General features: G+C 34.9%; 1 protein-coding gene across 1 annotated transcript in view; it reads left to right on the top strand.

Moving 5' to 3' along the window:
* The first annotated feature begins 1,058 nt into the window (after positions 1-1,058).
* LOC107551889 (receptor tyrosine-protein kinase erbB-3-like) overlaps positions 1,059-24,186 on the top strand; it is a 29,316-nt gene continuing 6,188 nt past the window's right edge. The window contains exons 1-18 of the mRNA XM_016233653.1: positions 1,059-1,761; positions 11,865-12,016; positions 12,178-12,364; positions 13,213-13,338; positions 13,979-14,041; positions 14,544-14,662; positions 14,770-14,911; positions 15,110-15,223; positions 16,385-16,502; positions 16,746-16,819; positions 16,914-17,004; positions 18,095-18,312; positions 18,812-18,944; positions 19,895-19,988; positions 20,080-20,237; positions 21,956-21,965; positions 22,071-22,256; positions 22,348-22,503. Of these exons, the coding sequence (XP_016089139.1) occupies positions 1,659-1,761; positions 11,865-12,016; positions 12,178-12,364; positions 13,213-13,338; positions 13,979-14,041; positions 14,544-14,662; positions 14,770-14,911; positions 15,110-15,223; positions 16,385-16,502; positions 16,746-16,819; positions 16,914-17,004; positions 18,095-18,312; positions 18,812-18,944; positions 19,895-19,988; positions 20,080-20,237; positions 21,956-21,965; positions 22,071-22,256; positions 22,348-22,503 (2,244 nt within the window). The 5' untranslated portion in view covers positions 1,059-1,658. The remainder of the gene's footprint in view (positions 1,762-11,864; positions 12,017-12,177; positions 12,365-13,212; positions 13,339-13,978; positions 14,042-14,543; positions 14,663-14,769; positions 14,912-15,109; positions 15,224-16,384; positions 16,503-16,745; positions 16,820-16,913; positions 17,005-18,094; positions 18,313-18,811; positions 18,945-19,894; positions 19,989-20,079; positions 20,238-21,955; positions 21,966-22,070; positions 22,257-22,347; positions 22,504-24,186) is intronic.

Here is a 24,186-nt window from a genome sequence, read left to right as displayed (position 1 = left end):
CAAAGATAAACTGCTTTGAAACTTCTGAGCTGGATTCGTGGAGTATTTCGAGTCTCTTTCTGCACTGCAGCCCTTTATGTCAACCAGAAGAGGGCAGAACTATTGTGAAAACCATCACAGTTTATGAAAGGAAGTAAAGAATAAAAAGCATATTCTCATCACGGCATATGTGCTTCAATATGTCTTTGCCAATGTATAATATATATATTCAGTGGAAAATATTTATTCATATTAATATACAATAAGCTGTTCAAAGCAGAAAGTGTGTGAGAGAGCTCGATCAGGGTGTGTTCTGGCCCATTATATTGTTGGCTGGTGAGATATTAACAAACAAGGAATGTGTCTCAAACCCTAAAAGACCTTGTTTATGCACTGCATTTCCATGAAGAAAAAATCATATGATGCATCAGAGCATATAGGGTATAGAGCACAGTAAAGAATTCAGGGTTGTTGTGTAAGTATGTCTGTCTGTCTGTCTGTCTGTGTACTACTTGTTTGTTCAATCAGTGCCTCATACAGACCGGTAGTGCAGGAAGAGCTGGTCTTTAAAACCTGTTTTCCAACTGTGACTATTACACTGAACACTCACACGCTGTCTGAATGGAGAACAAGGAGGAAGTTAATTGTTCAAAATGTACCAATATGAAAACACTGTATGCTATGAAACAGTTTAAAATCATTATTTTATTTATGTGTAGCATCCATTGTTGGGAATGGAATTATAAGGAATAAGCTTAAAGATAAAAAATATAAAGTGCAATATATATATATATGAAGAGTTCAGATGCAAAAGCCTCTAAGTGCCATCTGAAAATTTCTTCTAAAATGAGCATTTTGTTCTTTGTGAGACTGTGAGTCCAGAGCCATCAAAGAAACACTGATGAACTAGTGGACGATACTGGGACACAATGCCAGCCTTGACTTACACACAATGAGAGCCCTCAATCCAGCAAGACATTATTATCGATACAGCAAAGCCCGGATGTGTGTATGTGTGTTTGTTCAGAGAGAGAGAGAGAGAGAGCACATGAATCTATCACAATCTGTTTTTTAGTGTAGGCTGTGAGGACTGTTGGTTACTGAGGGAAATTCATAATGGCCAAAAGTTCCCTATCAAGGCTTTATGACTTGTTTACATGTTTGAAATAAACGAGTGCACGGGCTTTGGAATTACACGGTCGACGTCACGTTAATCAGACCCAATCAGCGTTCAGCATCGTTCACCTGTCCGCGTAAACAGGTAACAAACCTCGAGACAACATTCCTGCGTGCGCTCGAGCGTTTTCATATTTACAAATCTTTTAACCTCGTCTGAATTCTGGTCGCTTTTTTTTTAGTCTTCAAACTTTTGATTGTATTACCATTTTTGTTTGAGTCAAAGTGTTTGCTTTCAGCTACTTTATAGTCTAGCCTATACTTTTCCGTAACAGACGGAAATGGACTACTTGATATTTTGTTCGTTTGCACTGCACTGAATATGATATTTGAACATTTTGGATTAAAAAGGGAAGAAGAGAGAGAGAGAGAAAAAACTTAAGTCAGGAATTTCTGTCAAACCGAAGTGAAGGGAGCATCATCTCTTCCACGCTTCTTTCGCCATGGATATTTAACTGTCTGCTCAGACTGACGGACTGACTTCAGATTGGGAATATTGTCTGATGAGGATGATGAAGATGAATGCTGCTGTGCTGCAGATGCTCGCGCTGTGTCTCGCGCTCCGTTCACCTGCGCGCGCTCAGACGGAGGAAGCTAAACATGAAGGTAAATCTGTTTTTACTGTGATGCACTATGCACCTGTCTGCGACATAAGAGAACAGCATCAACATTTGCATTTGAATCTTTAGCATGCTAATGCATTATGCATGTGCTACTTTTATTAAACTGACACTTAGCCTATAAAGTGCATACATTTCATGCAAGTGTAACAGTAATAATAAAGTGTAATTTGCATATAAATATTGTGAATATAATGTAATTAAATTTTAAAGTAGTATTTACAAACAGCTCCGCAAATTTGTAAAAAAAAAAAAGTGTTTTGTTTAAACCCATACGTTTACACAATATACATCCCAAAATAGTGATGTTGTTGTCAGTAATGCATTCAGAAAACCTGTTTCTGCACCATTGTGTCCAAGCCAGATATCTTTGTTTACACTGTGAGTGTAAAAGGCGAGATTTGTTCCTGTACTAAATCAGTGCTCAGTTCAAATGACAAGTGACTCAACCAGAAGATTTTGTTAAACCTGTTCCCTGACTCAACGGCTGTCTTCTGAAAAGAAAGAATCACAGAGGAGTTTGAACTTGTGATGCCAACTGCGTTTTACTGCTTCTTGTCTACTGAATCTCATTCCCTAGAATTTTGTCTAGTTGTTTAGTTGTCTAGTTTTTTGGTTTTGTGTACACAGAGGATCAACTGTGGCCTTATTCAAAGAGCATCCCAGTTTTCAAAATAAGGGTCCATCAATGTGTGAATGCTTTTATTGTTACTTCCAACCAAATATTAAATATTTGGTTACATCAATGGTTACAGTATTTTGTAAAATGTGTACGTTCACATAATTTGCATTTGCTAATGAGCAATTATCAGATGCAGGAAGTATCCATGAAGAAAAATACTAGACAACACAAGGAAAAGCTATCTGTTTTGGCTCACACACACATAAACCGAGAGTGAGATGTGATTTGATGCACTGGTTGATCTTTGGCCTCTGCAGTAGTGTTGACTAAGAAGGGTGGAGCTCAATGGCATGAACAACAACAGGTGTGTAGTCCAGGTGATCTCACTGGCAACAGGTGAAACTACTGGACGGAGTCACATAATCCCACGTCATCTCTCAGACCAATCTTATTTGACTGCGACCCCCTGAATACACCTATAGAATCTCTTACAAATCATGCATTTCTTTATTTCTGTCATGAGAGTTTAGCATGGTAATATACATGACAATGTTAATGCGTTTGATCTTGGTGGAATAGATCTGCTACGCTGCTGCTGCTGCTACTAGTATTTTGTAAAATGTGTACGTTCACATAATTTGCATTTGCTAATGAGCAATTATCAGATGCAGGAAGTATCCATGAAGAAAAATACTAGACAACACAAGGAAAAGCTATCTGTTTTGGCTCACACACACATAAACCGAGAGTGAGATGTGATTTGATGCACTGGTTGATCTTTGGCCTCTGCAGTAGTGTTGACTAAGAAGGGTGGAGCTCAATGGCATGAACAACAACAGGTGTGTAGTCCAGGTGATCTCACTGGCAACAGGTGAAACTACTGGACGGAGTCACATAATCCCACGTCATCTCTCAGACCAATCTTATTTGACTGCGACCCCCTGAATACACCTATAGAATCTCTTACAAATCATGCATTTCTTTATTTCTGTCATGACAACTCTGAGAGTTTAGCATGGTAATATACATGACAATGTTAATGCGTTTGATCTTGGTGGAATAGATCTGCTACGCTGCTGCTGCTGCTACTAAGTACTGAGAATTGCTACTGCCAATACATCCACAGACATGCTGCTGTGAGCATGCAAGAAATACTGCTACTGCACATATAACATACATGAAATAACCCCCATATAAAGCATACATAAAACTAAAACAAAAAACAGATCTATGCAGGTGGAGCTGGGGAAGGTGGAGGGTTTCTGAAGAGCGCTGCAACTGCTACAGCAAGCACTAGCCGAGTATTTGAATGTTGAGCAGAAAGCTTATTGGCTGTGCAAGCAATTAAAACAACTGTGGTATTGATGTGATTCTATCATGAGTTAGAACCTATCGGCCTGCGCCATCTAGAGTTTCACGATAGAACTTTGTATTTATGTTGTAAATAACTAAAACAGTTTGTGTGTGTGTGGGGGGAGGGTTAGCATCTAAATGTACCTTAAATATTCAGTAAATATCCAATAATGCACAATTTATCTCATATTTTCATTTTTTTATATTTAATGCTTGTGTCACGGGAAAACAAATGTTTTAAAATTTAAAAATAAAAATGTTTAAAAATGTTTTTCCATGCAATCACAATAAATGTTGACTGAGGTTTTCAAGCTTCAAAAAGGTTGCAAAAGTACCATAAAAGTATTCTAAATGCAGTCCATACAACCCATGCACTATATTCCAAGACTAGTAAAGCATACAGACTGAAATCTAATTTGTTATTTAGTGAAATCTTGATGGAGGATGTCCATCCCAGCTCGTCTTGGTGCGTTCTTGTGAGGTTGAGTAAAAAAAACAATGTTTAATTCATGAATGGAATTAATCTTTTTGAATCAGATCTTTTGAATCTACAGCAAGCACTAGCCGAGTATTTGAATGTTGAGCAGAAAGCTTATTGTTAGCATCTAAATGTACCTTAAATATTTAGTAAATATCCAATAATGCATAATTCATCTCATATTTTCATTTTTTTATATTTAATGCTTGTGTCACGGAAAAACAAATGTTTTAAAATCTGAAGTAGTCCTTTCTGATCAGTACTGTTTTCTGTCAATTAAAGGGATAGTTTGCCCAAAAATAAAATTTTGAAAAGTGTTTTTCCATGCAATCACAATAAATGTTGACTGAGGTTTTCAAGCTTCAAAAAGGTTGCAAAAGTACCATAAAAGTATTCTAAATGCAGTCCATACAACCCATGCACTATATTCCAAGTCTAGTAAAGCATACAGACTGAAATCTAATTTGTTATTTAGTGAAATCTTGATGGAGGATGTCCATCCCAGCTCGTCTTGGTGCGTTCTTGTGAGGTTGAGTAAAAAAAAACATGTTTAATTCATGAATGGAATTATTCTTTTTGAATCAGATCTTTTCAATGAATTGGTTGGAATTAAATAATAATTCGTATAGATTGCACTTTATGAATTACACTGAAAGGATTCTTGTTCATTGTGATTCAGTGTTTTGGTCTCAGTGCTTAACAACTCAATGAAGTGGATGATTATCATTGATTAACAACCTTTTATGTTTCATGAAAGAATTGTTTAGAACGACATGAGGGCTAGTAAAGACTGAAATACACTATACAACCTTTAAAATCTGAATAGACATCATGGCGATTTGTAAATTGTTACAGAGAAAAATTGGGCATCATACAGTAAACAACTGAGGATCACACACTACCAGTCTTTCAAGTTGTTCCGAACACAACAAACTCATGCATAAACATGTGGCTCATTGCTGGGAGACACATGACAGATGAAATATGTGTTCTAAAATAGTCTCAAAATATCAAACGTTTAATATCCACCAAATGCATGGAATGATAGTGTGATTCTAAAAAAATCCATGTGCAGATTTCAACTCATCCAAAAATCTGTGCAGTTGTCGTGTATTGTATTCAAGCTGTAAATAATGACAGAGATTTCATTTTTGGGTGAACTATCCTTTTAAATGCATTTAACTGTTACCTCTGCTGGAATCAGTATGTAAGGAATTCCATTGTCATTATTGATAACACTCATAATTTCACTGTGAGGCATTTTTATGTTTGCCAATGTCATTTTGAACAGTGCAATATCTTTATTTGGCTAGAGGAGTTATGTTGGAATGATTCTGGCATACAGGATGTACTACAGAATAGTTTTCAAAGTAACAGACTGACATTGTCATGTTATTTCACAATGAGCTGCTGTGATACATACAAAAAACAGAAACAGAACATTATAGTGAAAAGTTTGGCTGAATATCAGTATAATGTTCTATATGGCTCTACAAAGCATTTTTGAAAGAATGTATTCAGGAACACCTGTGCCAACCGTGTTTAGAAATACATATGGTACATGCCTTATATTACTAATATGTAACATGTGAATGCATAGTTTTCAGATGACCATTGCACTTGAGTCATACAAAAAGATAATGTGAAATGTCCTGTGAAGATTACGGCAGTTGTCGACCTTTTGGCATTGTTGTGAAGTGTTCTGAGTGGAGTTTTGAAGACGTCAGTATGAGTAGTACAGTGTGTGTTAAAGGCTCCCACACACATACTCAAGGCCGCTCCTCCAGGAGTGTTGAATAGATTCACAAGCACAGTGTGTGTAGCCTCTCTGTTTCTGCTGTCGCCTCCACATTCATTGTACATTCATTTATGGAAATACTCAGTTTTGAGCACTGCCAAATTCTTGGTTTACGTCAAAGGATCGTTTGAGTGAACAGTGAACATTTAGGCCCAAATGTAAAAAAAAAAAGCCTTCAATCTTTATGTGGAACCTACTGAACCTTTTATTATCAGTTTATAAATGGATGCCACAGTGTTTTAGTATAACTAATGTGACGTTAAACTGAACCGTACGACAACTGATGTTCACGTTAAAATGCAATTAAAAAAATACGTTGAAGGTGAAATCTGTAATTTTGGTTCTGTGCCACCAAGCGACAAAAAAAAAAATCACCGTTTTACTTTATAAGAAGGTTATTTGTTTAACATTAGTTAACTGACGATGAACAATATTTCTTAATGTTAATTTTTAAAATGTTTTTAAAGTTGCATCTGTTAACATTAGTTAATGCACTTTGAACAAACATTGAACAACTGCATTTTTATTACCTAATATTAACAAAGGTTAGTAAATAATGTAAAAGTATATTGCTCACGGTTAGTTCATGTTAAACAATGCATTAACTAATTAACAAATGAGAGTTCCAAGTTTTACCCAATATTTTGATAGCATCATAGTGTTTACACTTTTCATAGTTATAAACCTATGACTGACTTTCTTATAGTTATCTATGATGGGATAACATTTTTATTTTTTTATTAAAATGTCTGCCATTTATTATTTAATTTTTTTTCAGCTATTAAAAAGTTAGCAACACCATGAAATATTATCCTTTACTATTCACTATAGTCATTTTTCTGTGGTTTTTGTGTGTAATGCTGCATCCAGGATTGCATGCACACATACTCACTTACACAAACATGTGTCTGATAAATCAAAATAATTCCTTCTCTTGCCCAGGGAAGAGGAGTAACCTGTAACTTTTAATGGTTTTTAGGTCCAAAACAAAGTCATTAAGCTAGGCATGGTTTCTATGTGTGTGCATGCCTTCGTGTTGTGTGTTAGCTGACCCTTTAATGATAATAAATGATTCAGACATTAATGTGTAGATTTATGTGTATTTATGCTTGTGAGAACCAATCAGTCAGGTTTGGATAATCTCTTTGTGACTGTGGCCAAGTTTCTGTTTACCAGGCAGCTAAGCCATGTCTGTTGTGTGCCGCTTTAGACCTCCCATGGCTTTTGTTTTTCTTACCTGTCTCTGTGAACCTGATAGTTGAACCTAGCGTGTGTGTGTGTGTATTTTGTGAGCATTTGCTTGAGTTTTGGCGGGTTCTTACACTTGTTTTCGCGCTCTGGTTGAATGGGAGCATTGTGTCATGTGCAGACTGAGGGCCGTTCACATAATCACGTTCATGCATTTAGCACAGCAGATTATTACACTATGAACAAACTTTTTTAAAATGAAAACTCCTTATAAAGGGTTAGTTCACCCAAAAAATGATAATTATGTCATCTTTTACTCACCCTTATGTCATTCAAAATATGTGGCTGACTTTCTTCTGTTGAGCATAAAAGAAAATATTTTGAAGAATGTGGGTAACTAAATGGTATGGAAAAAAATACTATGTAAGTCAATGGGGACCAGAAACTGTTTGGCTACCCACTTTCTTCAGAATATATTTGTGTGTGTGTGTGTTTTCAGCAGAAGAAATCAATTCATACAGGTTTGGAACAACTTGAGGGTGAGAATTTTCATTTTTGGGTGAACTATCTCCATAATGTTCGGTTTCCTTTTAACGCGGCATCTTAAAAACACAGAATTCATGTGGTCAAAGACATGCATCTAGTGCATATTTATAAAAACAATTAAATACAGACAAGGCAAAAACGTGTTCTGTCACTATGATAAGGATCCTTGTGGAAAAAGTATACATTAGTATACATTAAAGAGTACTTGTGAAAACTTGAATATAATATAAACTGAATATAATATTTTTGGACATATAATATTTACAGTTTGCACATAATTTACATAATTCTGTTGTCTTTGAAACATGGTTACTGACACGTGTACTGACAAGCATTTATGGTAAACTAAAATAATGTATACTTTAATATAATTTCTGTTGAAACCTTTGTCATGTTCTTAAATATATTTGTAATTATTACACATTTGTAAAGTTGTAATTTAGTAAATGTAACAGTAAATGCATTGGTAATATTCTGCCAGGACATTATCTGTTTCTCTATTAATTTGTTTTGGTTTTTTTTACAATATAGTGTGTACTTTATACTTAAGTGACCTTTCATTTTATTAATATAATATTTTCCAAGTACAGTCTTTTAAAACAAATGCTTTTAATATTTGAAGTACACTACGAGTGCACATTCAATACAATTAAGTGCACTTTTTCACAAGGGGAGTTATGAAATGATTCTTGATTTATAGTTGTTTGTTTTAGGGCTCCTGTTCTTAGGAACATTACAGGTGGAATGCAGTGTTGTAGCTTCCATTTAAGTGCTTCTGTGAACTTAAACCTACAGGACAGCTCCAGTGCTTAGAGGTTGCTATTTCATAACGCAGAAGACCTAATGGCGCTCGTATATTTCAAGTAGTAACTTTTTAGGTATCTCAGATCAAATGTCTCTCCTAGGGATCTTCTCCTTAAAGGTGCAATAGGTGATTGTCTTCAGAAACATTTTTTGTTATGCTGGTTGAAAGTCTCTTCACATCCCGATAGCGATCATTAAGTTAAGTGGTCTAAATGTATTTGTCTGTATTTATATATTCTGTGGAAGGCATAGGATCAAGAAATGTTCGTCCAATCAAAACGCTCGGTCCGAGCGTTTTAATATGCTTTCCTACCTGCCTGTCAACATATGTATTAGCATACCTCTGTGCACCAGGTTCGCGCAGACAGGAGTTTTTCTCACCGGTGAATGACACATGCCCAGCCCAGCGGTTAATCCAGTCCTTGCGCCAGCTCGTTAGAAGTGAGCTACGTGCATGAACTGTGTTCCGATCGATATGATCCCTACACAGTGTTCATTGCTCCCTACTCCCTGAGCAGGGGAAATCCGTTTAAGTTTACTTCACTTCGGAACATGGGCTGGAATTGGGAACCGCTGATGTAGCCTATTGTAGTAATGTTGTCTCTGGTATTCTGGTCTGTGAGTGTAAATGCGTTCAGGGGGCGTGGCTTTGGACGGCGATTGCAGGGAGGGTGGGACGTTCGCTTTCAGTGCTATCAGGCTAAAGTTAGCATTTTCCAAGATCTCCTACTGCACCTTTAAGAGAAATAGCCTAAATTTAACAAATGAGGCATGTGCTGACATACAGCATGTGTATAGAGTTAGAAATGAATGTGACTATAGCTCAGATGTTATGTTTCTTATCGAAATCTCAGACATTGCAGAATTTGTGTTTTGGTAGATCTGAGCTCAATGTGATTACTGGGGTCTTTTTCCTCAAGAGAATAATCTAAGCAGGCAAAAGTTCAATACTTTTACCTTTAAAAACACAAACTTCTGGTTTAACTGATGGTTTTGATGCCTTTTCTGACATTACTGGCTTTACCTGTCCTATTGTGGGCCATAACACCCTAAAGTTCAACTCCAGATCTTATCAGTTCAAGTTCTGAGATCTCAGTACACGTATATATATAATATGGGAACTGTGTATGTGTTAAAGGCAAGACTGTATTTGTTTAGCATTTATTTTGTACCAAGGGGAAAGAGAATTTAAGAAAATATACCAATTCCAGTATCTCACTGTTCTGTGATTCAGGGTTATTATCGTTAACTATAACTAAAACTCAAACTAGAACCATTAAAAAAAACATTACTTGAAACAAAATAAATAGTAACTAAAATAACACAAAATATATATAAAAAACGTAATCTTATTTAATTATATTTAATTTCTCATTCTCACTTAGTTTAGCTTTAAGTATTAAAGTAAAACTAAAGAAACTACCATTTTTACAAAACATTTAAAAAAATGTATAAACTAACTAAAATTAAAGTGAAAATATAAAATCGAATTCAAAATATTAACAAAACCTATAAACCTGTAGTATATCAAAAATACTAAAATAAGACTGCTGTGATCTGTGTTTGCACTGTGTCTGCGTTTACCAAAGGAGAAGTTTGATAAGAACTAAAAGGTTCCTAAATACAGCCTGGACCTACAAGAATTCTTTCTGAAAAGCATACCAAAACAATGTCTGATCGACACACCACACCTGTGTGGCTGGACCGAACACCTGTTTGTCTTTTACAAGAGACCTTTAGGCACATTTGTTGGACTCTGTAATGCTGATAACAGTTTACAGTATGTGTGTTATCAGTGCCTGTGTTATTCGGTTCTGAAGAGATGCATTGCTCTATTTATGAGAATAGAAACGCTTCAACATACCTGCCATTATAGATATGTGATTCTCTAATCTTATATGCTCTATTTAACCTGCGTTCTGATCCTAATGGGTCATAAATTGACCATATTCTCAGAAGAACTCTGTTTCTTTTAGTTTTAATCTGTAAAGGTTCCTGGGGGCATTTCTGAGTACCTCTAAGTATTAATGGGAATATTTTTTCCTAGACACCCACCCTCAGTAATGGCTTGTTTTGACCGTAGCAGATTCAAACCAAAGGCAAAATTTGAAATGCAAAATAGCTTCACCTCAAACTCCCTTAGACCTCTTTTACCTTTCAGTTTGCCTTCCTGATGTCACAACATGAACAGCAATGCAAGAAAAACAACAACAGCTGTATCTGTGATATTGTCATCAGATGCTCAGTTTGAGATTTCTTTTGCATTAAAAATAGGGCATAATGTGCAGTCAGTTAGCAATTATTGTAAATAATGACCCCTGTCAAGTTATTTTTGTGACAATACACAATTGCTGTTCATTATTCTAGTCATTACAAAGCTTCTTACTACATAAATATATAAATGGGGATGAAATATTCAATATTAGCTGAGATCATACAACTATTCCACTAATTACAAGGATTCTTATACCACATTAATATATAAAGGAAATATTAAATATTCACTGAAATTGTGATATAATCAGGTGATGCATGTTTTCTATTTTTTTTGCATTAAATAAGGCATAATGTGCATTCATTCGGTCATTACTATAAATAATGACCCCTGTTGAATTATTTTTTGTTAATATACAATCGCTGGTCATTATCCTACTAATTACAAAGATTTGACCACATAAATATATAAATGGGCATGACATTTAAAATATTAGCAGAGAACACTGAGTAATATTATAGATATTATGTATTGAAGCAGTCATTATGCAAAAAATATTTGAACATATGTATTTAATGTATTATATACACTACTGTTCAAAAGTTTGGGGACATTTTTTTTTTTGGAAAGAATTTAATAGTTGCATTCAGCATGGTTGCATTAAATTGATGAAAAGTGATTGTATATTGTTAGACATTTATATTGTTAAAAAAGATTTATATTTCAAATAATGTATCGTGGTTTCCAGAAAAATATTAAGCAATATTTCTTGAGCAGCAAATCAGCATGTTAGAATGATTTCTGAAGGATCATGTGACACTGAAGACTGCAGTAATGATGCTGAAAATTCAGCTTTACCATCACAAGAATAAATTACATTTTAAAATATATAAAATATATTAAAATAGAAAACAGTTATCTAAAATTGTAATAATATTTCACAATATTACTGTATTCTGGATTAAATGCAGCTTTGGTGAGAATAAGAGCATCTTTCAAAAACTTAAAAAATTCCATACTTTTAAATGGTCGTGCATTTGTTTTTTGTTACAATAAATTCACTCTTTCTCTCGCTTACTTTACAGTGTGTACAGGCACACAGAACTCACTGAGTGTGACAGGAAGCTCTGAGGTCCAGTACAAACTCATGAAAGAGATGTACACGGGCTGCAAGATTGTCATAGGAAACCTGGAGATCACGCAGATGGAGCACAACCGCGATTTCTCATTCCTACAGGTGGGGGAAATAGTCCACATTTGTAGGATGTAACAAGAGATCAGGCCACTTTTGAATAAAGCACACGTGTGCATGAGCTCACAGCAGTCCAGCCTCATGTCTGAGTCTGTATGTCTATTATGTTTCATTTTATGAATGTGTAACACAACTGCTCTTCACAGTCTATCCGTGAGGTTACGGGCTACATCCTCATCGCCATAAACCAGTTCAGACATTTACCGCTGGAACAGCTGCGAGTCATCCGAGGGACGTCTCTATATGAAGATCGCTTCGCTCTCGCCATCCTCGTCAACTATCAGAAAGATGGAGTGTACGGACTAAAGGAGCTGGGCCTCACACACTTAACAGGTGCGCTCACACATACGTGACAGGTGACACATTTGCACCCACAGAAACACATTCTTTCAAAACGCCCACGCAGTTTCCATGGCAGCAAGACTTTCTGGAGGGTGTGGTGTGGAAGAGTGAGTCAACGGACAGAAAAAGATTTGTTTATGTATGTGGTTTATTAAAAGAATTCACACACAAATGAGAATGATCACATCATAAACCCAAACCTAGACCGACACATACTTGTAGAAAAATCCTCTATTATATTGTTCCTCGCGATAAATTCCAGGAGATTGACGTTAGATGGCTACAGTTAGGCTAGAGCATGTCCCGACCTGCTTCAGCAAACACAACACATTTAGTGTGAAATACAATCCAAGTAGTTTTATCTTTCCATTGTGTGTCTGTGAGTGTGTGAATCAATGAACATGTTTGTCATTTTTTCCATCGCCCTTCCTTTAACCTCTTGCTAATTCTATTGTGACTCAATGTGTGGAATCAATATGAATGTTAAATCTGAGCACGGTATATACTGTACTTTATTAATAATGTTTGATTACTCATAGGTGTTTTTCAAAATTTCTTAGCATGAATATTGGCATTTGTGCTATGAAATCACGCCCTAACAATCACCTAACAAAACCTTAGCTACCATGTGGCATCGACTTTTCCATGGTGAAACACCATGGAAAACCTGAAATCCTAGAAAAGATTTTTCTTTGTAAAATCTCTTTGCGTTTATATATTATTTTCTTTTTCTGAGAGTTTAGAGGACAGGTTTCAAGTTTTAACTTCTACAAAGTACCATTCTGTCTTTGATCTTATCTTGATATTTCTATATTTCTCATATTTGTTGTGATCTGCAGAGATCCTGGAGGGCGGAGTGCAGATCATCCAGAATAAATTCTTGAGCTATGCGCCGCAGATTAACTGGCTAGACATTGTGAAAGACAGTGGGGCAGAAATCATCATTGAAGACAACGGATCAGAATGTAAGGAGACATAAAACTTGCTTTTAATATGCGTTTTGTTTTATAAAAATAAAAATATTGTGATATATTGCAATTTAAAATAGCTGTTTTCTATTTTAATATATTTTAAAATGTAATTTACTTCTGTGATGCAAAGCTGAATTTACAGCATCATTACTCCAGTCTTCAGTGACACATGATCCTTCAGATCCTTCTGAAATCATTCTAATATGCTGATTTGATGCTCAAGAAGTGTTTGCTGCTTAAGTTCAAAAGAACAGCATTTATTTGAAATAGAAATATTTTGTTACATTATAAATGTTTTTACAGTCAATTTTGATCAATTTAATGCAGCCTTGCTAAATAAAAGTATTAAGCTCTTTAAAAAAAAATCTTACTGACCACAAACTTTGGAATGGTAGTGTATATATTTATAATGAATAACTATTTATATAAATATTTATAATACATTTTAATAAATAATTGTTATCAGAGGATCATATGTTGTCTTTTCATAGATCAGGAGGCATAATGGAGTTCACTGTAATGTTTAGCTGAAGATTTTTTAAAGATATTTGTTTTGAATGTGTAGCCAAATAGATTTTTACTTTGGGTGATGATCTTATGGAAATGTATAAATTATAGTGCATTTTCTGTTTAGCTCCCTGTCATGAGTCTTGTGGGGGTCGGTGTTGGGGTCCTGGAAATGACTCTTGTCAAATCTGTAAGTCTTTGGAAACTCAGAGCACACACACACACACACACACACACACACACACACACACACACACACACACATATTTGTGGTTTACGGGGACTCTCCATAGGCGTAATGGTTTTATACTGTACAAACTGTATTTTCTATCGGCCTACACCAACCCTACACCTAAACCTACCCCTCACAGGAAACTTTGCATTTTTAGATTTTCAAAAAAACACCATTTAGTATGTTTTTAAAGCCTTTTGAATTACAGGGACACAGGAAGTGTCCTCATAAACCACCTGCATATTGTTATACCTGTGTCTAGACCCATGTCATTATACAAATGTGTGTCCTTAAAAACCACCCAAACCAGTACACACACACAGACACACACACACACACACACATACACAAACACACACACACATACACACACACACAAACACACACTGCTGACTATTAGTTATTCAACTTTCTGTATCTCACACACACACTGCTGACTATGTTTCTCTCTCATTCTCAGTGACTAAGACAGTGTGCGCACCACAGTGCAACAGCCGTTGTTTTGGCCGCAGCCCGAGCGAGTGCTGTCACATAGAGTGTGCCGGAGGCTGCACTGGGCCGCTCGACACCAACTGCTTTGTATGTTCAACAAACTTACACCAGTTCTTGGACATGTGTTGCAATAACATATCAGATTCATGAATCAAACCTTGCTTGCTTTGACTTGGGTGTCTGTGTGTTTACAGGCCTGCAGAAATTTTAACAACTCGGGGTCATGTGTGCCGCAGTGTCCTCAGGCTCTCATCTATAATAAAGTGACGTTCAAACTGGAACCGAATCCTAATGCAAAATACCAGTATGGCACAATATGTGTATCACATTGTCCTAGTAAGTGTTTCCCTGGGTTACATGGAGTGCATTTACCTGTAACATAGTATTAAAGGTTTAAACAGAATGTCCCACTCTCCCGACGGGACCTAAATAATAAATAAATAAAAATAATAATAAATAAAGAATTTATTGTTTAATTCAGTAGTTTGACATCCTGCCTTTATACTTACTTGCTCTGTTGCTCTTGTACTTCAGCTAACTTTGTTGTAGACGGAAGTTCGTGTGTTAGCAGCTGTCCAGCAGACAAGATGGAGGTGGATAAAAAAGGAATGAAAAGATGTGAGCCGTGTGGGGGTCTCTGTCCGAAAGGTAACATGCACACTTTGTTTACCCAATTATCTAAAAGGCATACCATAGACTTTTGTTGTTTTTACACTACTGATCAAATATTTGCCATAAGTATGATTTTTTTTGTGTGTTTTTGAAAGAAGTCTCTGCTCACTGAGGCTTCATTTATTTGATCAAAAATACAGTAAAATAGAAATATTATTACAATTTAAAATAGCTGTTTTCAATTTTAATATATTTTAATATGAAATTTATTCCTGTGGTGCAAAGCTAAATTTTCAGCATCATTACTTCAGTCTTCAGTATGTATCACAGTAAATTCTTCAGTTTCCACAAAAAAAATTAAGCAGAAAAAACATTGCTAATGTTTTTTCAACATTGCTAAAAGTAAGAACCATTATAATTAATTGAGCACCAGTAATAATCCATAGTAATTGAGCAGCAAATCAGCATATTAGAATGATTTCTGAAGGATCATGTGACACTGAAGACTGGAGTAATGGTGCTGAAAATTCAGCTTTGCATTACAGGAATAAATTACATTTTAAAGAAATATGAAAATAGAAAATGGTTCTTTTAAATTGCAATAATTTTTCACAATATTACTGTTTTTACTGTAGTTTTGATCAAATAAATGTCACCTTGGTGAGGATAAGAGACTTGATTTAAAAACACTAACAAATTTTAATTATTCCAAAGTTTTCACCTATAGTGTATGTAAAGCTAATCATAATTACTACCAACTAGCTCCAAAAAGTTTTTTTTTTTTTGCATTTTTAGGAAAAAAAATACTTTCAAAAACTCTTAATAACTATGAACAATTTACTGATTTTCCTGAATGTAATACTATTGTCAATATTTACTGTTGTCTTTTTCTTAGTCCTTTTGAATATCCACTATATGTTCCACCTTTGTTCCCTGAAGGAACTGTTTCATTTTTAACATTTCTACACAATGTGCTAAAAATTACAATGAAGTTTTCTTTGACCTTTTGACCTTTTGTATGCCACTCCTGTATGTCGCAAAAGATGAGTTGCATTCTTATTTCTTATCATTATTAAGAATATTTATTATCATTATATATTCACTGGTCATTGAGAAACAAGCACAATCTCCTTCATGTCCATCTTTGTGCGTTTTCAGTCATAACTGTGTTCTCTCTGGTTTTTTCTCTTTGCGCAGCATGTGTTGGCACTGGTACACTTTCCAGACAGACCGTAGACTCGCAGAACATCGACAGCTTCATAAACTGCACTAAGATTCAGGGCAGCCTGCATTTCCTTGTAACAGGAATTAAAGGGTGAGATTTGAGATCACCAGGATTTGAGACGCTGGTGATTGAAATGTTCATGACAAAAATACAACAGAGTTCTCCTTTCTTACCCATTCTTGGACAAATTAAACTAGTAATAGTGTGAAAGGTGTTCAAGAAAGTTTATTTTGTAAAAGTCCACTTGGCCAAAAGTGACCCAAGTATAGTTGCAATATGCATCACATATGTTTCAGAAATAGTGACCTTTCTGTGCCTTTCTTTCCTCCACAGAGACAGTTACAATAATATTAGTGCTCTTGATCCAAAGAAACTGAAGATCTTCAACACTGTCAGAGAGATCACAGGTGTGTGTGTGTGTGTGTGTGTGTGTGAATATCTTTGCCATTTCTTCTGCCCTCTCTGTACACCATTCAACTCACTCTTCTGTCCACTTGACAGATATTCTGAGTATTCAGTCTTGGCCTGAAGAGCTGGAAAATATTTCTGTTTTCTCAAATCTAGCAACAATACAGGGAAGAACTCTGTACAGGTGAGCATACCGCCCATCCTCTGTTTGTTAGTCATTTAGCAGTCTCCTCATTTCTTAACGCTTAAATGCATCAGTGTAAACAAAGCATTCATGTTATTAGCAGTGCTTGCACTGTTTGTGCTACAGACATGAATGATACCGGCTTAAATCATTCAACTTGTAGTGGAGAGGTGTGCTATCACTTTTCTAAGTGATTGGATTTGCCTAGCCGACAATTAAACAAAAAATCCCTTACTTACATTTAAGTTGGGACCATATTGTAGGGATCAGAATATATTGGCTGGCTTTTTTGACTTTGACCAGTACGCGACAGCCTAGCTATGATATATTATCATAGTACTTAATAATTTTTTTAGTACTTTTACTCAGCAAGGATGCATTAAATTGACCAAAAGCGACAGTAAAGATGTTTATAATGTTACAAAAGATTTCTATTTCAAATAAATGCTGTTCTTCTGAACTTTCCATTCATCAAAGCATACTGGAAAAAAGCTGCAACTGTTTTCAACATTAATAATAAGTAGAAATGTTCCATGTGCATCAAATCAGCATATTAGAATTATTTCTGATTTCTGGGTCATGTGACACTGAAGACTGGGGTAATGATGCTGAAAATTTAGCTTTGCCGAATACATTTCATTTGTAAATATATTAAAATAGAATATTAAAAGATCAAATATGTCAAAATAGAAAACAGTTTTTTATATTAAATATTACAGTTTTTACTGTATTTAAAAAAATTAATAAATGCAGCCTTGGCGGCATTGGAGACTTAAAAAAAAAAACTTTGAATGGTAAATCTAAAGGAAAATATTAATGCTAAAAATAATTAAGAATAAACTGAACTCACTAACTGATACATTTCTGAACGAAACATATTCAGTGGGACTTGATTTTATCAATTAGGAATCTATACATTTTTGCATTTATCTTAACATACATTAATGAATTGTGCACAATAAAACCAGCAACTTGAATAAAAAATAAAAAATTAATAAATGGGTCAGATCATTTGATGTTGACTTTAAGAACAATGCAATTTAATTTGTAATTTTTTTTCCAAATGACCTTTTCACATGTTATCTCTCAGAGGTTACTCGCTTTTGGTGATGAAGATTCCTACGTTGAAGTCCCTGGATCTTCGCTCACTGAAACGGATCGGTGACGGAGGCATCTACATCACGGGAAACAAACAGCTCTGTTATCATCACACTGTTAATTGGACACGTCTGTTCGGGAGCGGCCCTCGGGCCCAGCGCCGCCAGAAACCCCTCGACATCAAGGACAACCACCCACAAGAGCAATGCAGTGAGCACATATGCTGTACTACCAAAAAGTTTCAAATGGACCAGTTATGGGTTGTCATTAGGGAAGTGGTTTTAAAGGGGTAGTTCACCCCAAAATGAAAATTCTGTCATTTTTACTCACTCTCATGTAATTCCAAACTTGTATGACGTACTTTCTTCTCTGAAACACAAAAGAAGATATTTTGAAGAATGTTGGTAACCAAACGGTTTCAGTTCCCATTGACAAAAAATACAATGGAAGTCAGTAGAACTGTAACTGCCTGATGAGCTTCAAAATATATTCTTTTGCTAATTTTAATTTTTGGCTGGACTATCCCTTTAATTCTGATAGTGCCATCAATTTAAAGACACAACTTCTCTTGAAGAGGGTTCTAGCTTAGAAGTCCTCTGGAATATGTTGCATATTAAATGTAAAAGAACATTCTAAAAATATTAAAGATAAAAAAATATCATTATTCATTATTGCTAGTTAACAATTCATTATTGCTGTGTGTTTGTAGTTGAAGAAGGGCATGTGTGTGATCCCCTGTGTTCATCTGAGGCCTGCTGGGGTCCGGGACCCGAGCAGTGTGTGTCTTGCAAGAACTACAGCAGAGGAGGAACATGTGTACCACAATGCAACTTCCTGTCAGGGTCAGTATAGGACAATGGCTGTGTCTCATTCTGCTCTCCAGTTCCAAATTATTATTATTATATATTTTTTTACATGCATCTTCATTGTAGCAGTTAAAAAGTGTATGATAGGTGCTTGTAACTAGGACGTAAGATTAATGTGTAAATTTGGTGCAATTAATTATGGAAAAAATAACACATTCAAATGATATTATTATTATTATTAAATATATATATATATGTGTGTGTGTGTGTGTACAGCTAACTGATGTGCGTCATGAATGTATCCGCGGTTTTTAACGAATCGAGTGAGCCAGTGATTCAGTGACTTATTCATAAAGTCAGTCACTTGCTTCATTTCTGAATGAATCAGCTGTTTAAACGAATCGGTTGAATGAATGACTTAATGATTAATTCACTAAAACAGTGACTTGCCGCCACATACTGGCGGTTTTAGTGTCATAGCGTATCATTAAAAAAAATATTTTCATATTTCAATATTTATTATTATATCATATTTATAAAAAAAACATGAATATGCATTTATTATCATTATTTATTAAAGGTTTCCTATTTTTTGTAATGTCTGTAAGAAGCTTTTCTCATCTAGCACAATAATGGACTTCAATTTTGGGTAGTAATTAACTGGCACATAATGTAATTAATTAGATTAAAAAAAAATACTATTTGTAACCTGTACAGTATGTTGACTAAGAGACATTTCCAGTGTAGTTAATATATTGAGCAGTCTGGAATGAAAATTTCAGTGCACTGTAATGAATTTACAACTGAAATAGCGCTAAGAACTGCACTCCCTAGGCAGTGAACAAGGGAGTGGACTGAGACACACCCAGTGTGTGTTCTGTTAATATACGTGCTGTAGAAAAGGAAACAATATAGCGTATGATTTAGTACTGTGAGAACTACAAGAGATTTTCAGACCCCTGAATCATTTCTTTTGATCTGTACAGTGAAAAACGTGAGTTTGCCGGAACTAAAAAAGAGTGTATGCCGTGTCACCAAGAGTGTGCTGTGCAGGACAGCAAACACACCTGCAAAGGACCGGTAATCTATTGTTCTCTGAAAGAATATCACTCACTGTTTGCACGGATTGTTTGATTTATTAAATCATCTCTCCATCTTATTCTTCCTGCAGGGTGCTAATGAGTGCGCAGCCTGTGCACATTTGCAGGATGGGCCGTACTGTGTGTCCTCATGTCCAGAGGGGGTTCAGGGGGAAAATGGACTCATCATTTATAAGTTCCCCAATAGCCAGCACAAATGCCAACCGTGCCATGCCAACTGCACCCTGGGGTGAGAAAGCTCAGAATGTCAAAAATTGCAATATATTACATCAAATAAAGTTTTAATATGTATATAATGCACATATTTTATGCACATTTTAGTTTTAGTTATGGTTAGCAATTATTCAAAAGTTTTTACAATAAAATTCAGATTGCCTGTGGGGGATAAAATAAAATAAAAAAAGAGAGAGAGATTTACAGTAAATGAGGAACTCTGAACTCTGTTTTTGAACTCTGAGATATTAATTTTTAATTGGTTGTGTACATTAATTTTAATGTACACAACCATTCCGAAATTTGGGGTTAATAAGATTTTTTAGAATCCCCCCCCCCAGCATCATTATTTCAGTCTTTAGTGTCACATGATCCTTCAGAAATCATTCTAATATGCTGATATGTTGCTCAAGAAATATTATTATCAATGTTAAAAAAGACACGCACATGCACATATTGCCTACATACACTAATAATATATTATATACACTAATTATTTGTGTTACAAACGTCTTAAAAATAAAATACACCGATTTTTATGCACTTTAAAATTTTACTTATGGTAAGTGATTATTCAAAAGCTTTTCTAAAAACTATTGCCTACATACACTAATAATATATTATATACACTAATTATTTGTGTTACAAACGTCTTACAAATAAAATACACCGATTTTTATGCACTTTAAAATTTTACTTATGGTAAGTGATTATTCAAAAGCTTTTCTAAAAAAAATTCTGTTTGCGTGGTGGGCGATAAATGAAAAAAACCACACAGATTTACAGTAAATGAGGAACTAATGATGTTACAAAAGATTTCTATTTTAAATAAATGATGTTTATTGGAACTTTCTGTTCAATTAAGAATATAAAACTATATGACGTTTCCATAAAAATATTAAGCCGCACAACTGTTTTCAACATTGATAATAATCAGAAATGTTTCTTGAGTAACTCAGCATATTAGAATTATTCCTGAAGGATCATGTGACACTGAAGACTGCAGTAATGATGCTGAAAATTCAGCTTTGCATCACAGGAATAAATTACTTTTTAAAAGATATTTAAATTTAATAATATCTGTAATAATATTTCACAATATTACTGTATTTTACTGTAGTTCTAATCAAATAAATGCAGCCTTGGTGAGCTAAAGAGACCTCTTTCAAAAACTAAAAATTTGTCCCGACCCCAGACTTTTAAAATTAGTGTATGGGTTGCTCTGTGATAATAAATGAATACAATTACTGTTCATTTCATTTCATTTTTGATCGTTCATAGTGGCTTTTAGAAGTCGATGACTATTTGTGACCCTGGACCACAAAACCAGTCATAAGGGTCCATTTTTGACCGAAATTGAGATTTATACATCCTCTGAAAGCTAAATAAGCTTTCCGTTGATGTATGGTTTGTTATGATAGGACAATATTTGGCCAAGATACAACTATTTGAAAATCTGGAATCTGAGGGTGCAAAAAAATCTAAATATTGAGAAAATCACCTTTAAAGTTGTCCAAATGAAGTCCTTAGCAATGCATATTAGTAATCAAAAATTAAGTTTTGATATATTTACGGTAGGGAATTTACAAAATATCTTCATGGAACATGATCTTTACTTAATATCCTAATGATTTTTGGCATATAAGAAAAATCTATAATTTTGACCCATACAATGTATTTTTGGCTATTGCTACAAATATACCCCAGCGACTTAAGACTGCTTTTGTGCTCCAGGGTCACATTTGTATTACACTGTCAGAATGTTAACCATTCATTAATACATGTACAAACATTCAAAAACAGCCCACATACAAAATGACATCCTGAATGACTTCTTTCTCTCTCGCAGCATATGTTGGCTATGGGGAGTCTGGACCACCCGTATATAGTCCGGCTCTTAGGCATCTGTGCAGGGCCCAGTCTGCAGCTGGTCACTCAGCTCAGCCCACAGGGGTCTTTGCTGGAGCACATCCAGCAGCACAGTGAGAGCCTCAACCCTCAGAGACTGCTCAACTGGTGTGTGCAGATTGCCAAGGTGAGAGGGACATAAAGTGTATTTTGAGGTATTTGGCTAATTTCAAGCCCACTTAAACAACTAAAGTCTTTCCTTGCTTGCTCCCTCCTAGGGTATGTACTATCTAGAGGAACAGCGAATGGTCCACAGGAACCTGGCTGCCCGCAACATTCTGCTCAAGAGCGACTTTATTGTTCAAATAGCCGATTATGGCATCGCTGACCTCCTCTACCCTGATGACAAGAAATACTTCTTCAATGAAATTAAGGTAAAGCCGATCAAGTTACACTATCAGTCAAAAGTTTGAAATAATAGAGATTTTTCAATGTTTTTGAAAGAAGTCTCTTGTGCTCACCAAGGTTGCATTTGCTTGATCAAAAATACAGTAAAAACTGTAATATTCAGTGTCACATGATCCTTCAGAAATCATTCTAATATGCGGATTTGCTGTTTGAATTTTTTTTTTATTATCATCAATGTTGAAAACAGTTGTGCTGCTGCTTCATATTTTTGTGGAAACTATGATACAGTACTAAGTGTAGGGTTGAACGCATTGAATTGATTAAAAGTGACAGTAAAAATATTTATAACATTACAAAACATTTCTGTTTTAAATAAATGCTGTTCTTTTGAACTTTCGGTTCATTAAAGAATCCAGAAAAAAAAAAGAATTAAGTGACATTTTTTTTTCAATATTGAGAAATGTTTTTGAGCAAATCAGCATATTAGAATGATTTCTGAAAGATCTTGTGACACTGAAGACTGGCGTAATAATCACAGAAATATATTAAAATTTTAAAGTATATTAAAATAGAAATAGTTATTTTAAATTGTAATAATATTTAACAATATTACTGTTTTTACAGTGCTTTAATCAAATAAATGCAGCCTTGGTGAGCATACTCAACCAGTATCACTACACTGTGCCTCTGACCTTTTTCCTAATGTTTGCAATTTCTAGATGCCAATTAAGTTAATCGCGATTAATCGCATCCAAAATAGAAGTTTTTGTTTACATTATACATGTATTTATATTATATATATTTATTATGTATATATAAATGCACACACATATTTTGAAAATATTTACATGTTTATACATTTATATATTCTTATATTTTATATGATATATAAATATATTTAATATATAAACATAACATATTTTTCTTAAATATATGCATGCATGTGTTTGTATTAATATATACATAATAAATATACACAGTATATACACAAATATTATGTAAACAAAAACTTTTATTTTGGATGCATTAATCATTTGACAGCACTTAATAATAATTTTTAATAATTTTTGTACTTCAACTTACTTTATTTCAATTAGTTGCAAGGCAGCATTTCTAAATGTTTAAAGGGGTCATATGATGCTGCTAAAAAGAACATTATGTTGTGTATTTGGTGTAATGAAATGTGTTTATGCGGTTTAAAATAAAAAAACACATTATTTTCCACATACTGTACATTATTGTTTCTCCTCTATGCCCCGCCTTTTTGAAACGCGCCGATTTTTACAAAGCTCATCGGTTTGAAAAGCGAGGTGTGCTGTGATTGGCCAGCTATCCAGTGCATTGTGATTGGCCGAATACCTCAAGCGTGTGACGGAAATGTTATGCCCCTCACCATATTGTGTTGATGCCGTGTCTGGCCGGAGCGACGAGACAATAACATTAAAACCCATTACAAACGAGGCATTTGTTGCATCCAGTGGGGACATAATTACTGATTATAATGACGTATATTGTCTTTTTACGCGTTGCGTTGCATCGCGCCGCGTAAACATAAAACCCTGTCTGCATTTGTGATCAGAGAAATGACAAACAACAAGCCCTACTCTACACTGCTCAAAACTCGCGTTTGAATCATCAGTGGCAAATCATTTAAATGAAAACGTACTTACAGTCTGTGAGTCAGAACAGCCGGCATTGTAGTCTACTCT

This window comes from Sinocyclocheilus grahami, unplaced genomic scaffold (genome assembly GCF_001515645.1).
Source record: "Sinocyclocheilus grahami isolate Dianchi unplaced genomic scaffold, SAMN03320097.WGS_v1.1 scaffold437.1, whole genome shotgun sequence".
Taxonomy (NCBI): Eukaryota; Metazoa; Chordata; class Actinopteri; order Cypriniformes; family Cyprinidae; genus Sinocyclocheilus; species Sinocyclocheilus grahami.
Note: the sequence above shows the minus strand (reverse complement) of the source record. Positions and strands in the feature narration are given on the sequence as shown.